Raw genomic sequence first — 15,631 nt, forward strand, 5'->3', positions numbered from 1 at the left:
GTGGTTGCTGCTAGAGCAAATAGCCATGCTTTCCCTACAGGCAGGGCCCCTTGCGGGACCAGAGTTTCTTTCATTTGCTTCCCTCTTAGTTCATTCCTTCTATTTTTTTATTTTAAAAATTCCATTTGTATTGACATTCAGCATTAACTCTAGAAGAGTAGATTTCTTCCACCTAGACAGATTGAGCCGTTCATCTATGAATAATACTTTCTGTAAGTTGGTCTACTGTCATCAGTAATAGCGCTTGGCTGCACTGAGCCACTCATGTTTGTTAGTTTTTTTAATCGTTATTCATATATTTATTGAGCACTGTGTAAAGCTCAGACAGTTCCTCAGTTTCCTGTGTAATAGTCAGTTGCTAGAATACTTAATTCTTCGAAAGTGTGTAGGGAGCATTGCTTCATACCATGTTTAAGGGTTTAGGGACTACTTCCGTACAGAAATTTCTGTTAAATACTCCCAGTCTGGGTGTCCTTGCCTCTTCCTTGCTCCTGTCAAAGTTTAAAGGACTTATCTGATGTCAGTGCCCTGGACATCCAGCAGTGCTGCAGCTGTGTCTGTGTTACTTCTGTCTCCACAACAGATGTGGTTGGAGAAACTCCTGCCGGGTAATGTTGACTTCCAGATGGTGGGCGTGGGGAAAAGAAGCTGTGACAACAGGAGGGGAGACCTCAGGAAATGGGTGACGGGAGGGAAAAGACAGGTAGTGGACAGAGGGAAGATGTAGCGGGTAGCACAAAGAGGGAATTGTGTGGAAAGGGTATGCCTTGATACATGTCTTATAATAGAAACTGATGCAAATTTTGCAATTAGAAAAATAAATATCTGAAGTTTTGCTTAAACACACATGTACAGAAAGCTATTATATTTATCATCTACAAAGCTTGTTTAACCCTGAGAAGAAAAATTAGCAACCTGATATTTACAGAAGAAGCTCTGGTGGCACTGTCAGGAAGGCATTGGACAGCTAACTGAGAGGTTGGCAGTTCAAACCCACCGAGGGAAAAAGATAAGGTGATCTGCTCCCATAAAGATTGAATCTTCAGAATCCCCAGTTGGTTTGCTGTCAATCAGAATTGACTTGATGCCACTGAGTTTGATTGTTTTGGTTTGGGATACTTTCAGAGTCCCTAAAAGAGCCATTTATGCTAATTGTTAATTGATTAATCAAATGTTAAGTGCCTAGTGAAGAGCTTGAGGATTTTTCAACTAAGGGAACAAACAGGCCCTCAAAATAGTAAGCTAAAATTTAGAGAACCGTTTTGGATGCTCAAAGTCCAACCCAGTGTCTTGGCCACAGAGATTATTACGTCTCTGTGCATCTGTTCAACGTCCTAGTGGCTGCTGTTAATCTGGCATTTTTTGTTGCTGATCAATGCATCTGCCTCTGTCACTACATGGCATTTCCCCCTGTATATCTCCCTTGGTGTAACTTTCCTCACCTTTTATAAGACACCATTCTGTTTAGGATCTACCCTACTGTGGTGTGAGCTCACTAATAGGAAAAGGAAAACTTTGTTGCAAACTTGATCTATACAAGCCCAGGATTTAAGACTTCAACATATATATTTTGGGGGATAAAATTCAATTCATAGTAGATAATTACTATGATAGAAGTATACACAGGTTGCTGTAGAAACACACGCCAGAGTGATAGTCAAAATATTAAACAATCAGTACAGTACAATGACCATGAAAATGGATGGCAGCTATAAACCACAGAGATTGCGATCCCAGTGCACATTAGTTGGATATCAACTTGAATGTATGGAAGGGCATCTATTTAGTATGGGAACCCAGCGGTCAATGAAGGCTTCCTGGGGGAGTGGAGATTAAACCTGAGCCAAATCTGGTAGAGCAGTGGTTCTCAATCTGTGGGTCGCGACCCCTTTGGGGTTGAACCACCCTTTCACAGGGGTCGCTTAAGATCATGGAAGACACATATTTCTGATGGTCTTAGGCGCAAAGACACCACTCCCTATCTTTCTCCAGGCGGGTCCACCCACATGAAGATACACCCACATACGAGTACCTGGCGTGAAGACTGTTACCCATGCTACACCATGTTTCAAGACAAAATTTCATTGATTTGTAATTAGAAATAAATATTTCACAATATATAATTACATATTGTTTTTGTGATCAATCACTATGCTTTCATTATATTCAATTTGTAACAATGAAAATACATCCTGCATATCAGATATTTACATTATGATTCATAACAGGAGCAAAATTACCGTTAGGAAGTAGCAATGAAAATAATTTTATGGTTGGGGGGTCAACCACAACACGAGGAACTGTATTAAAGGGTTGAGAACCACTGTGGTAGAGGAAGTAGGAGGTAGCTGGTTAGATAATGAAAGAATTGCTTGGGGAGGATTGATTGACCCAATCAACCTTTTGTATGCCTCCCAGGTGGGAGGAGAGTTAAGTGTTGTTTGATTTCTCAGCACCTCCCCCGAAATTTATTCTTAGCTTAATTAGTTGTTTGATCTCCATCACATTAAGATTCCAGTTAAAGCTGAGATCTTACCAAAGTGAGCTTCAGGCCGCCGAATTGTCATGGGAGTTAGATGAGATGGGGAGATGGAGAAATGGACATATGCAATCCATATAGAAAGCCTGGTGACTATGCTGAGACTCTGCACTCAAGAAACGTTTAGTATTTATTTTGTGAAATAATTAAATTATTTCTTCTTGCAGGTGATGGCTTTGTCTCAGAATATTGCCCAACTGGAGGCCCAGGTGGAAAAGACTTTAAGAGAGAAGACTTCAGCTACTAATCAACTAGAGGAAATGCAACACCAGCTCGCTTCTAGGGAAATGGATGTCACACAGGTACAAAGGAAAAAAAATTTTTAATCATTTTATTGGGGGCTTGTACAATTCTTATCACAATCCATACATGCATCCATTGTGTCAAGCACATATGTACATTAGTTGCCATCATCATTCTCAAAGCATTTGCCTTCTACTTGAGCCCTTAATATTGGCTGTTCATTTCCCCCCCTCTCTCTCCACTCCTCCCTACCTCATGAACCCTTCATCATTCATAAATTATTATTATTTTGTCATATATTACACTGTTCGACATCTCCCCCCGCCTTCTTCTCTGTCCCTCCACCAGGGAGGAGGCTGTACGTAGATTCTTATAATCAGTTCCCCCTTTCAACCCCACATTCCCTCTACCCTCCAGGCATTGCCACTCTCACCACTGGTCCTGAAGGAATCATATTCCTGGATTCTCTGTGTTTCCAGTTGCTATCTGTACCAGTGTACATGCTCTGGTCTAGCCAGATTTGTAAGGTAGAATTGGGGTCATGATAGTGGGTGGGGAGGAACCATTTAAGAACTTGAGGAAATTTATATGTTTCATCGTTACTACCCTGCACCCTGACTGGCTCATCTCCTCCCCACAACCCTCCAGTAAGGGGGTGTCCAGTTGCCTATGGATGGGCTTTGAGTCTCCACACTGCGCTCACCTACTACTTTTACAATGATATGATTTTTGTTCCTTGATGCTTGATACCTGATCCCTTCAACAGCTTGTGGTCACACAGGGTGATGTGTTTCTTCCATGTGGGCTTTGTTGCTTCTGAACTAGATGGCCACTTGTTTATCTTCGAGCCTTTAATACCCCAGATGCTATATCTTTTTATAGCTGGGGACCAACAGCTTTCTTCACCACATTTTCTTATGCTCACGCTTGTCTTTATTGATCATATCAGGAAGGTCAGCACCCATTGATATTATTTTTAGTTCTTTGATGTCTTGAGTGGAGGCCACAAAGGAAATCTTAGTGGAAGAGTTACTTTGATAGATATATTTTTTAATGTTTCCTCAATGCATGTGCAAAACTTTTACTGGTATCAGGAAAAATTTTGGAATAGATTTTTTAAAATTTCAAGAATAGTTTTTATATCTGATGATAGAGAACTAGATCTATGTGCATATATCTATAGGTTTAGAATTAAGGTAGCAGATTGACATTGGGTCTCCACTCAAGTACTCCTTAATGCAAGAACACTTTGTTCTATTAAACTGGCATTCCATGATGTTCACCTTCCTGACACGATCGCTGAAGAAAAATGGGTGCATAAGCAAATGTGAAGAAAGCCGATGGAGCCCAGCTATCAAAATATATAGCGTCTGGGGTCTTAAAGGCTTGAAGGTAAACAAGCAGCCATCTAGTTCAGAAGCAATAAAGCCCACATGGAAAAAGCGCACCAGCCTGTGTGATCACGAGGTGCCAAAGGGATTAGCTATCAGGCATTAAAGAACAAAAAATCGTATCATTGTGAATCAGAGGGAGTGCAAATTAAGGACCCAAAGCCTATCAGTAGGTCACTGGGCATCCCCTTACAGAAAGGTTGCGGGAGGAGACAAGCCAGTCGGAGCAGTGTCGCAACAATAAAACATGCAACTTTCCTCTAGTTCTTAAATGCTTCTTCCGCCCACTATCATGATCCCAATTTTACCTTAAAAATCTGGATAGACTAGAGGATGTACACTGGTACAGATAGGAACTGGAAACACAGGGAATCCAGGACAGATGATCCCTTCAGGACCAGTGGTGAGAGTGGTGATAACAGGAGGGTGGAAAGAAGGTGGGGTAGAAAGGGGGAACCGATCACAAGGATCTACATATAGCCACCTCCCTGGGGGACAGACAACAGAAAAGTAGGTGAAGGGAGACATCGGACAGTGTAAGACATGACAAAATAATAATAATTTATAAATTGTCAAGGGGTTACGGGGGGGGGTGAGGGGAAGAATGAGCTGATACCAAGGGCTCAAGTAGAAAGCAAAGTTTTGAGAATAATGATGGCAACAAATGTACAAATGTTCTTGACACAATGGATGTATGTATGGATTGTAATAAGAGTTGTACAAGCCCCCGACAAAATGATTTTTAAAAAAGAATAATAAAAGACAGCTAATGATAATTATTCAATAAACATTAACTTAGTATCAGAAGGCCCTTTGACGCATGCTGAAATAGATGAATTACATTCCCTTACAAAACTTAAAGAGAAGGTGGTAGAGATAAAATAAGCAAGCTGTAAGGTGTAAGTTTAAAGGTCTGGATTACTATCATAAGGCACATAAATAAACATTTAAGAAACAGAAGTCAATCTAGATTTCAATAGTTAATTGTAATAAAACTAAGAAATTAAATATGGGCACTTGTGGTATAAAATCCATTTTAGATATGTTTAATGATTATTTTCTAATATCACAAATTAGGGATTTTTTATTTAATTCATAGACATAATAGAAAAATTGAGAAAGAAAGGAAGTTAAGGTCCTTTTCATTTTCTCACTCTTTTAATTGTTAATATTACTTAATTTAAACAATAGTATCATTTTGTAAGTTGCTAACTTTTAAATGGACAGTTTTAGCTCTCATATTAAAAAGACATTTGAATTTCAAATAGAGTTCTAATTCAATTTTTGTCCTAGCTCTCTAAGATTTGTCGAGAGAAACTTACTGAGTTTTCTTTTGTACTGTCACTATAACTTTAAAATCCAAAGTAGTTTAAAAAATATTTTTATTGGAACATTGGAAGTGCATTAATATAGTATAAGATTCTAGTGCCTCAATAATGATGAAACTGAATTTTTTGTTGTTGAAACAGAATTTTAAAGTCCCCGAACCACCATTGTTAACGAAGTATCCAAACTGAAAAGTTTTAAGCAAGTATAACTATTGAATGCCAAGTTGTTTTTTTTCTTAACCTTGTATTTGTAAACTAGAAGCAGATGTAGCAGACCTGTGCACTATCTGGTTTTTAGTTCTCTATGAAGATACATAATCTCTTTATTTAAATTGAATTGATTTGCTAATTGCATTTTCAAAATATACTTCCCTGTTTGTAGACAGCCCGGATTATAAAATAAGTAAAATAAATTATATAAAGGATAATACACAACTGTTTTAAAGATACCATATTTGTTCATCATGTAATGTTATATTAAAATAATTTTACTTAAATGTTATCTGTGATTAGTACATGTGTTTTACTTTTGTCAGAAATCCCTCTGACTTTGCTTACATAGTATCATTTGTGATAAAACTGAATCTTTCTACAAACTTTACAGTAAATGCTTGGTACTGTATATTTAAATATCAAATATAAATTATACATATATAGTCTTATATATATAGTCTATTAGCAGAGAAAGAGAAACGTATTTGTATACATTTCATTAAAATTTAAATGATGAAGTCTTAAAAGGGACATGTTATATTTTATTTTAAAAATATTTTATTGTGAAAGTATACATAACAAAAACATACTCTCTTAATTTGCTCATGTACAATTCAGTAATATAAATTACATTCTGTATGTTATGTAACATTTTCATTAAATTTCCTACTTAATTTAACTGTAATAAAATGATTTGATCATAATGTTGCTAAACATATAGTGAATTTATTTCCTGTAGTTAAAATTTGATAGTATGTTTTGTATGATGATAGGAAATTGAAGTACTTATTTTACATTAAAAATCTTGAACATGTTACTTGCCTTCCTTGGTTATGAATTAATTTATCTGTAAGTAGAAGTTATTACATTTGATAATCCTTGATACTGTCTATATTTTAGGCTCTACTAATAGAAAAATGCTTTTCTTAGAAAATGATTGCATTTATTTGTATGACCTCTAGGGGGCACCAAAGGATCTGATTGCAGGCATTGCCTGGTGGATTCCAGCAGCTATTGATCTTGTTTTTACAATCCAACAGGTGTGTGGAGAAATGCGCTATCAATTGAATAGAACAAAAATGGAGAAGGATGAGGCAGAAAAGGAGCACAGAGACTACAGAACAAAAACTAAAAGGGATCTTGAAATGAAAGATCAGGTAAGAGGTGACAAAAGATTAGTAGAGCAACTAATTACATAACTACCTTTCTGAAGCTAATGTGGTTTTAATGTATCTACCAAATGTAATCATCCAGTTTATACTATTAAAAGAATTTAATTTACAGTTTCCTAAAATTATCACCTTTCATATGAAATGGTGAGAATACAACTGCATGATATAAAAATCCACTTTGAGAAGTCATAAATATACATTTGGATATGTATATCTATTACTTACAAAGTTAAGAAAAAAAGTCCTAATGCACATTGTGAACCTAAAATATACATACATAAACTTCTTGAAAGATGACAACTTGAATCCAATTTTAAATGAAAAAGTTTAAATTTCTTAGATGAGATGGGTTGATATGTAAATATGTCAATCAAATTGATCGTTGGCAGAGTGAAACCAGTTTTAACTAAGATAACCATGAATATTTTTGTTCAGGAAGCTTAAATACAGTTAAATTATAAGTCTTAGGGGGAGGAGGACAGTGTACTTTAATTTCAGTGTGAGCAGATGTTTTCTGTTATATCTTTGTTGAAATAATTTAGATAGTCCAATTTTAATTGACAATATGGATCAAATTTTTAGAGAGGCAATTCTAATAGCTGACTTGATTTGCTCTTTTCGTGTGACAGTACAGACTTTGTAGGCTACTGTTTTATATTCAATGAAAGCAGACTGTTTGAGCTACTCAAATTAAAATAATAAGATGAAGTTCTTAGTGTCAATATTTTAAAGAAATTGCTACAATTTTAGTAAAATGTACAGCCTCAAGTAAATTTATTTCACATATATTTCTGGTTCAGAGAGCTATATCATATTTTTCTTTCCTTTAAAAAAATATTTTATTGGGGGCTTTTACTTCTCTTATCACAGTCCCTGCACTCATCCAGTGTGTCAAGTACACTTGCACCTATGCTGCCATCATCATCATTTTCAAAGCATTCTCTTCACACTTGAACCCTTGATATCAGTTTCCCATTTCTTCCCTCCCCCCACCTTCCCCTTGAAACCCTTGATAAGTTATAGATTATTATTTTCATATTTTACATTATCTGTTGCCCCTCACCGCTTTTCTGTTGTTTGTTCCCCTGGGAGGGGTTACTATATCATATTTTCAACTTGTTTTCCATTTGATGTAATCAACTTACCACTTAATTAAAATCTAGATTACTAAAATAAAGTTCTGCACTCAGACCACTATACTTACAGTGTTTTAATAAGTTTTTATCTTTCCAAAGATATTTCATTGTTAACAGTGTACAAATAGGGAAACTTACTTGATCCAGTTGGGGGCGTCCGTGGTAGAGAAATTGAAAATCCTTTTAGTAGCTGGCGGCCTAGGACTGCCAAGTCAAATAGAGAACTTTTCTTTCCTGACGTAATAGAATTTTTCTTACTCACCAGTGTGTAAATATTATATGACTTTGTCTTATTCTACCATATCCTAGCATGGTACTATTTTGGACTAACTAGAAAAATATAGCAAAGAATAAACTCAGAGTTATTTAGAATAACAATTTTCTGGAGAGAAAAACACTATAGGAAACAATAAAAAAACCAAAATCTTAGCAATACATTATTAGTGCGGATTTAATTTTAATTAATCAGTAATGGTGTGGAAGCTAAAGTGGCAGATTTTAAAAACAGCAGCTTTTCTTTGTACAACTTTTCTAATTAGTAGTGAATCATGGCCAATTTTCTTAACAGTTTTGAATGATGTTTTTACATGGATGTGCCTTTTTGGGTCATAGCATTAGGAATAAAAATCCTGGAAGAGTTAAAAGATGTTTGTGATGTGATGTTCTTGTTACCATTTTTCTTGCACGGAAAGTGAGGAAATCTCGTAGTTATGCTTTGTAACTATTTTGTATTGAGCAGACAATTTCAGAAAAGAGAGTAGTGCTGTCTCATTCCATGGATGATTTAGACTACCGAAGCAGCAATTGTTCTTTGGTCTTTCAGCCATGACCTGACCTTCTGTCTGTATGACCAAAGAGCTACATTGCTTGGCCACCATCTGCCCTCAGAAAAATTTACATTTAACTTTTCCAAGCTGGGATGCTCGGCGTTTATTAGAAATACCTCTAATAATATAAAGCATGCTTACGATTTTGTTATATAATGAAATTCCAAACAACAGGAAAGGCATTTCCAGGTTTATATACAAGGTGCCCTTCGTAATATAGCCATTTTATCCATATTTTAGTTAATCTGACTGCTTGATCCATTTTTAGAGTAAGTGGGAAACTGAGATTGGAATGTGGGGAGAACAAGAGCTTTTTGATGTAGACAAAACAGAGCAAATGGTTGACCACCAAAATAATTTTCCTTGTGACCTGAGCCATGACTCTGGCATAATTAGAAGGAAAGGTTAGGAGAGCAACAATGGCAGTCTATTCCTCCCGCTTTCTCCTTTTCTTTTTGATATTGTGTCAGGCCTGATGGGTGGGTGATCCTTTGTAGCTCTTCAGCCCCAGACGATGCTTATTGCACAAGCACACAAAAAGACATTTAGTTTGGAGCAGAATGAGAAATCTGTGCACTGATTTTTATTAGAAATATTTTGTAGACAACAGGCATGCACACATACACATATACATATATACACACATGTATGTGCATGGACATATATATATACATATAAAGAGAGTGAAAAAAGTAAAAAAATATTACAATGAACTCCCACATTGCCATCATTTAGGCTTATCATTATTTGCCAGTCCTATTCCACCCATGTCACAGTTTTCTCTTCTGTTTCATCTTCTTTGTTTTTCCTTTGCCATCTTTTGCCTTCTTCATCATCCTCTTCCTCTCTGTGTACTTACTACACTTTTTCTAAAATTTTAAAATTAATTTTCAGACATTGTTATTTTTCCCATAAGTGCTTCAGTGTGTATCTATAAAGCATGTTTTTACATAAACATGATCAGTATTACACCTAAAAATATTAAACCATAATTTTTGAATATCATATCATATGCAGCTCAGATTTTTTCCTTGGATGCTCCCAAAGTATTTGTTTTACAGGTGGTTACTTAAATCAGAAAATCATATACTTTTATATGTTAGCATACTATGTTATTATCAGTAGGAAATAGAGGAAAATCTCGGTAAAAATTCAGCTTTCTTTGTCTGTTATTTTATTGAATCAGATATAATATTTGGATTGTGTTCTACATTTATAAGATGGCTGTTAGTCATTCTAAAGAAATACGAATCCTATCGTGAACTCTTTGGGAGAAAGGGTTACATGTAGCATTCCTGATTTTTACACATATCCAGAAAACAGCTCCTTAGAGCCTGAAACTATGAAATACATACTAAAGTACCTTACATTCCAGAATCATGGACACTGCAGAAAACCCTGCTTTACCCTGTCATTGCAAGGGTTAGCTAACTTTGAACTGAGTGATGCATGAGTGGCATTTTCTTTGTCAATCTCCATCTTGGTAGAGGATGATTCTGCAGGTCTCTTGTTTAATTGCGTTCAATAACTATTTACTTGTGTATATAATTTTATATATGTTTAATTTAATCACACACACATATTGATTAAAGGTACTCTTCTGTCTTGGAAGAAGTACAGCCAGAATGCTCCTTAGAAGCAAGGGTGGCAAGACTTTGTCTCATGCACTTTGGACATGTTATTTGGAGAAACCAGTTCGTAGATAAGGACATCATGCTAGATAAAGTGGAGGGCCAGTGAAAGAGAGGACGACCCTCAACTAGATGGATTGAGACGCTGGTGGCAGCAATGGGCTCAAACCTAAAACCAATTGTGAGGATGGCACAGCCCCAGGCGGTGTTTCCTTCTGTTGTACATATGGTTGCTATGAGTTGGAACTAACTCAAAGGCACTTAATAAAAATAACAACAAAGGTATTAAAATATAAAACCTTCTCCTTATCAGTTTCCCTTCAGCACAGGGATACTCATAGGTGAGTAGAGACCCCCACAGATATCGAGGTGTGGGCGTGTTCATGTGGCTTCTTCATAGTTACCCTTCCTGCCAGCCATTGGACCTAGACACTGGGACTGAAGGCCTTCACATTCAATCTCTCTTTCCGCAAGCTTCCAGACTGGTGACTCCCAAGAGACTACACTGTTAAATGCTTGGTACCTTTATCAGGACTGTGCATGAAGCTAGACTTTGTGTTGTCTATTGAGTACACTGTGGTGCTATCAGCCTGGAGCAAGGATGGCCATTACATGCTCCGTTCTAAGATTTCGAGGTGTACACACTTAGATTCACATATAAACTTCCTCCAGGGGCAAAGGAAATGGGGTGGGGACCAAAGATACACTTCTCCGTACCCACTCCCACTAGCAACCTGACCATGGTAGAGGATGGGGGCAGGAAGAAGGAAGTTGTATGGAGAAGATGTTTCCAAGAACTGGCGCAGGCTACAGGGAGTCAATGGAGAGGCAAGGCTGCAGGCAAGTCAAAGCTCCAGCTCCAAGGTCCCAGAAAATATCCCATCAGGTTTTACTCACAAAACATATATTCCCAGATAAAATGTTTTAAGATTTTCAAGATGTCAACCACAAAGCATTAAACTTCCAGTGTAGGGCCCTTATGAATATAAAACCTTGTGCTAGTGTTAGTCACCTGCCCATGAAAATGCCCAGACTATGGGGATAGACGATCTGTTAGGGCAATGTGTGTGTGTGTGTGTGTGTGTGTATACCTACCTCCATTCTCTATTCAATCCTGCACGTATATTTAACATGTCCTGAACCCCGTGTCTTATAGTTTTGTAAACTACTACTCATGGACCACTTCTGGCCCGGTACCTTTCACAGTTCCAGTTTCATTTGGAAGTAGCCACACTTGATGATTTTTATTCTTGTCTGCCTGTTTTTGTACTAAATCACTGTAGTTGTGGAGTTGTGGCAGAAACCATAGAATTTACACAGCTGAAAATATTTCCCTTGGACCCATTCTCCCTATTTGAAGTATAAGGTGCCCTGGTGACATAATGGTTACTCATTCTGCTCCTAACCACAGGTCAGCAGTTTGAAACCAACAGCTGCTCTGAAAGAGAAAGACAAAGTTTTCTACTTTCATAAAGATTTAGTCTTGGAATCCCACAGGGGTAGTTCTACCCTGTCCGTTAGGATCACTATGAGTTTGGAATCGATTGGATGGCAGTGAGTTGGTTTGTATGTTAAGTATAGAATGTAAAACTGTATTTTAATGTTCTCTCTATCTTACTAGACTATGGGAATTTGAGTTTGAACATTCATTAATTTTAAGTTATAACTTAAGTGGTTTTTGAATACTTTGCAGCAGAGAAAATATGCCGCGTCTCCGGACTCTCCGTCAATTGAGTAATTTGACTGGCTGCAAGGTCATTATCTTATTTGTGACACCTGGCTTGATGAATAATTGGATAAAATGCTGTGTTATATTTACAGCAATGTTTTTATAACCCAACCCCACCCCACCCACCACCATGCAAAGATAAGAAGAATGGCACAAAAGGCTTACTTACAAGTACTCTCTGTTATAAATCTGGAATTGTAGCAACTATTAAGTGTGGAGCATTGAAGTTCAGAAATCCCTTAGTGGGGTAATCAAAGCAAATATTTAAAAGGGGAGCACAGATGGAAAAGAAATAAATAAGGAAGATTTGTCTAGAAGAATTAGAGCAGAAAAGGTTGTGAGATTTGTTTATATTTGCAGCAGCATGATCTGACAATGTAATACTGGCAGTCAACAGGAACCTGAACTGTGTCAGCACAGCAGTGACGTTCTCAGATCAGTTGGCCTAACTGGTAGGTGTGCTGAGAGAAAGAAAGGTGATTATTTTTTATGTGCATGGCTTTGTATAAGATGAAAGTCTGTAAGTCCTTAACATAACAAGTCACTTAAGGCCAGAGAAACAAATGTAGTAAAGAAAAGTGGAAGAATTGTACAGAGAAGACAAGTATCACTCAACTCTTCAAGGACTTGACACATTATTTCAAGAAGAGAGGTAAACATCTGTTCTAGATCTTCAGTATGGAAGAACAAGATCAAAGATATTGAATCCCACAGTTGGAAACCACAATAGGCTGAAATAATAATGTTCTGACAGTTGAAGGATTTAAATAGATTGCTACAGCATACAATGCTACTTTCTTCACTGTAATTTTTAGTTTTAAATTGTAGCAATATGCTTTTTACCTGAAGAAATCGCTAATAGACCTCTTATGGTCTACTGTCATCTACTTTATTCTGGAAAGTTCCTAGAAATTTACTATTGCATCTGTTAAAAGTGAATAACAACCTTTTTTCCTCCCCCCCTTACTTAAAACTGGCACCAGCAGGTGACACGAAAGTCGACTCCCATTCATCTCTGTTCTCTGCTTTGTGTTTGTAAATCTATATACTCTCTTAAGCTGACCTTTTAGGAATATACTGAGGTATTGGTGGATTCTCCATAGCTAGACCAGAGACGTACCCAACTACCACCTACAGTTGCACTTCTGTCTCTGAAGCATGACTGGGAGAGAGGCCACTTGTACATGCCTTTAGCACATGTAATCACACTGTGCCGGTGATGACAGAGAAGCTCTCCAGTGTTCTTCACACCCTATTTCAGTGCTGTGAGGCTTAGCACAATCCTGTCCCTGCTCCTCACTCAGCTGATAGCAGTTAAAGGGGGTCTGGCTCACCTAGACCAGTACACTAGATACTGTGGGGGCTAATAACTGGAAGACCCAGGTCCTGCCCTTAGGGAGTTTATGTTCTAGTGGAGAGACAGAGCACACATGAACATGCCTTAAGAATAGTTGCAAAGCAGCATATCGACAAGTGCAAATTAATGTAGTGTGAACTTCATGCTGGCTACAGCCCATGAGAGGGAGAATCTGGTTCAGTGTGTGTGATGCAATGAAGCTTTTTTTTTAAATCTTAAATAGCATCTTCCCTAAGTATGCCCTCAAGCATTGTTCAGCATACTTAGATAAATTTGTGTTCTTATCACAGCCTACCCAAGATTTTTCAGAAAATCCTTCTGCCTGTCATATGTCTAATAAATCAGTGTCTTTTGTTCCTGTCCCGTGTGATGCTTGAATGGAACAAACTGGAGTTATTTGATTAGGCAAATAACTTAAATTATCCCCATTTAATAAAAGTCTTAAATTACTGAGCTTATTTTTCTAAAATACCATGTTAAATTAGTTTCTTCACTTTAAACAATAATTTTGTTGGTAAATCTACAAAATTAGCTGTAAAAATTGTGTTATTATTTTTAAACAGAAAGCAACCATTTAGAAACCAGTCAGTGAAAAAATACAAAGCTGAAAATCTTTTGAAGATTTAACAGTAACTTGGGCAATAATTTTGTCTGTGGATTGAAATGGTGGTGTGTGTGTGTGTGTATGTGTATATATATATAATTCCAGGAACCCTATGTAGAAATTGATATGCTCAATAGAGAGCCTGATAATGTGTACTTATCATCTGATTTTCCAGAAAATATTTGTTTCCACTATAATAATTTTTAAAATAAAATGTGTAAGTATAAGCAATATCTCCAAAAGCAATAACGTTTTCTTTATGTCTTATTTATGAAGGTCACAAATAAGATATATAATACATTTTATAGAAATAATATTCTTTATGGAATAAAAATATGGAAATAAATGTTTGCTTTTGTTTCAATATGTGACCATAAAACTGTAAACAAACCCAAGTAATATTTTTATATTTTCAGGAAGTCATAATGTTCCTCTGCTATCTTTACTATAGGAATACAAGCATGTGTCCTTTAATGTCAGTTGAGCAATGTCCAATTGCATATACATCTGTGATTGCTATAAGTCATAATAAGGTTCAGAAATCTTGATTGGAGAACAGGATGCATCAATTGTAACAGCTGCCCACATGCAACGTGTGTATCTCATGTCTCCTGTATCTAAAGTGGTTGTACTGCCAGGAGTACAGTGGCATAGTATTAGATAGTACATATGTTCAGGATAATTGTGATAAAGACCTATGTTATTTACTTATGTATGAGCTGTATGGTACTTACTATTAAAATGTTCACTGTGTAGCAGTATATGCTTCCGCTTTGAGGCAGCGTTATCCAGTGTTTTGTATTGTATATCTCTTGAAAGTTGTAGTGTTATCTCTCTGTTTAATTTTCTTTAGAAAATGTTACTGTGTTGCAACCTAGCTAAACCAGTGGTAACACTAGCAGCAGCAAGGGGCACAGGAGGAATGATGATTTGGAAATTAAACAAAAAGGTTTTTAAAAACATTGAGGTGTGAAATCACTCAATGCTGCTGTTGTGATTTAGGCGTGTTGCATTGGACAATATTGACAATCATCAAAATGAAACAGTTGAAGCATACAGAACAATATTAAGGGACAGGCTTCACTTAAAACTACAAGACTGAGGAAAATGTGAGAGGGGCCTCTCAGATATGAATGTGGATTGAGGATTAAACACAAAAGTGAATTATTCTTAGCAAATTGCTAATCGTGAAGTTTATTCCAGGTGTTCTTTTAAAAAACAAGAGTAGACGATTGGTATGGTTTTCACATAGTGTCCAAGTCACATGACATCATATTTCATAAAATGTTTCCAAGGCTTTAAACAATGTATTTTCAACTTCAGTGAATAGTAATATATATTTTATTCCTTTAAACATTCCATACTTATTGTAACTTTAAAATTTAGACTCAAGAGGCCAACCTGCAAACCTCGTAGAATGTCTTCTTAATTATCAAGTCTGCAGCTCTGATAACTTTCCAG

General features: G+C 36.6%; 1 protein-coding gene across 1 annotated transcript in view; it reads left to right on the forward strand.

The window, feature by feature from the left end:
- The window catches only part of SDCCAG8 (SHH signaling and ciliogenesis regulator SDCCAG8), a 300,672-nt gene that overhangs the window by 70,848 nt on the left and 214,193 nt on the right, over nucleotides 1-15,631 (forward strand). The window contains exons 11-12 of the mRNA XM_075531174.1: nucleotides 2,707-2,841; nucleotides 6,755-6,871. Coding sequence (XP_075387289.1) covers nucleotides 2,707-2,841; nucleotides 6,755-6,871 — 252 coding nt within the window. The remainder of the gene's footprint in view (nucleotides 1-2,706; nucleotides 2,842-6,754; nucleotides 6,872-15,631) is intronic.

The sequence above is a fragment of the Tenrec ecaudatus genome, chromosome 1, assembly GCF_050624435.1.
Source record: "Tenrec ecaudatus isolate mTenEca1 chromosome 1, mTenEca1.hap1, whole genome shotgun sequence".
Lineage (NCBI taxonomy): Eukaryota > Metazoa > Chordata > Mammalia > Afrosoricida > Tenrecidae > Tenrec > Tenrec ecaudatus.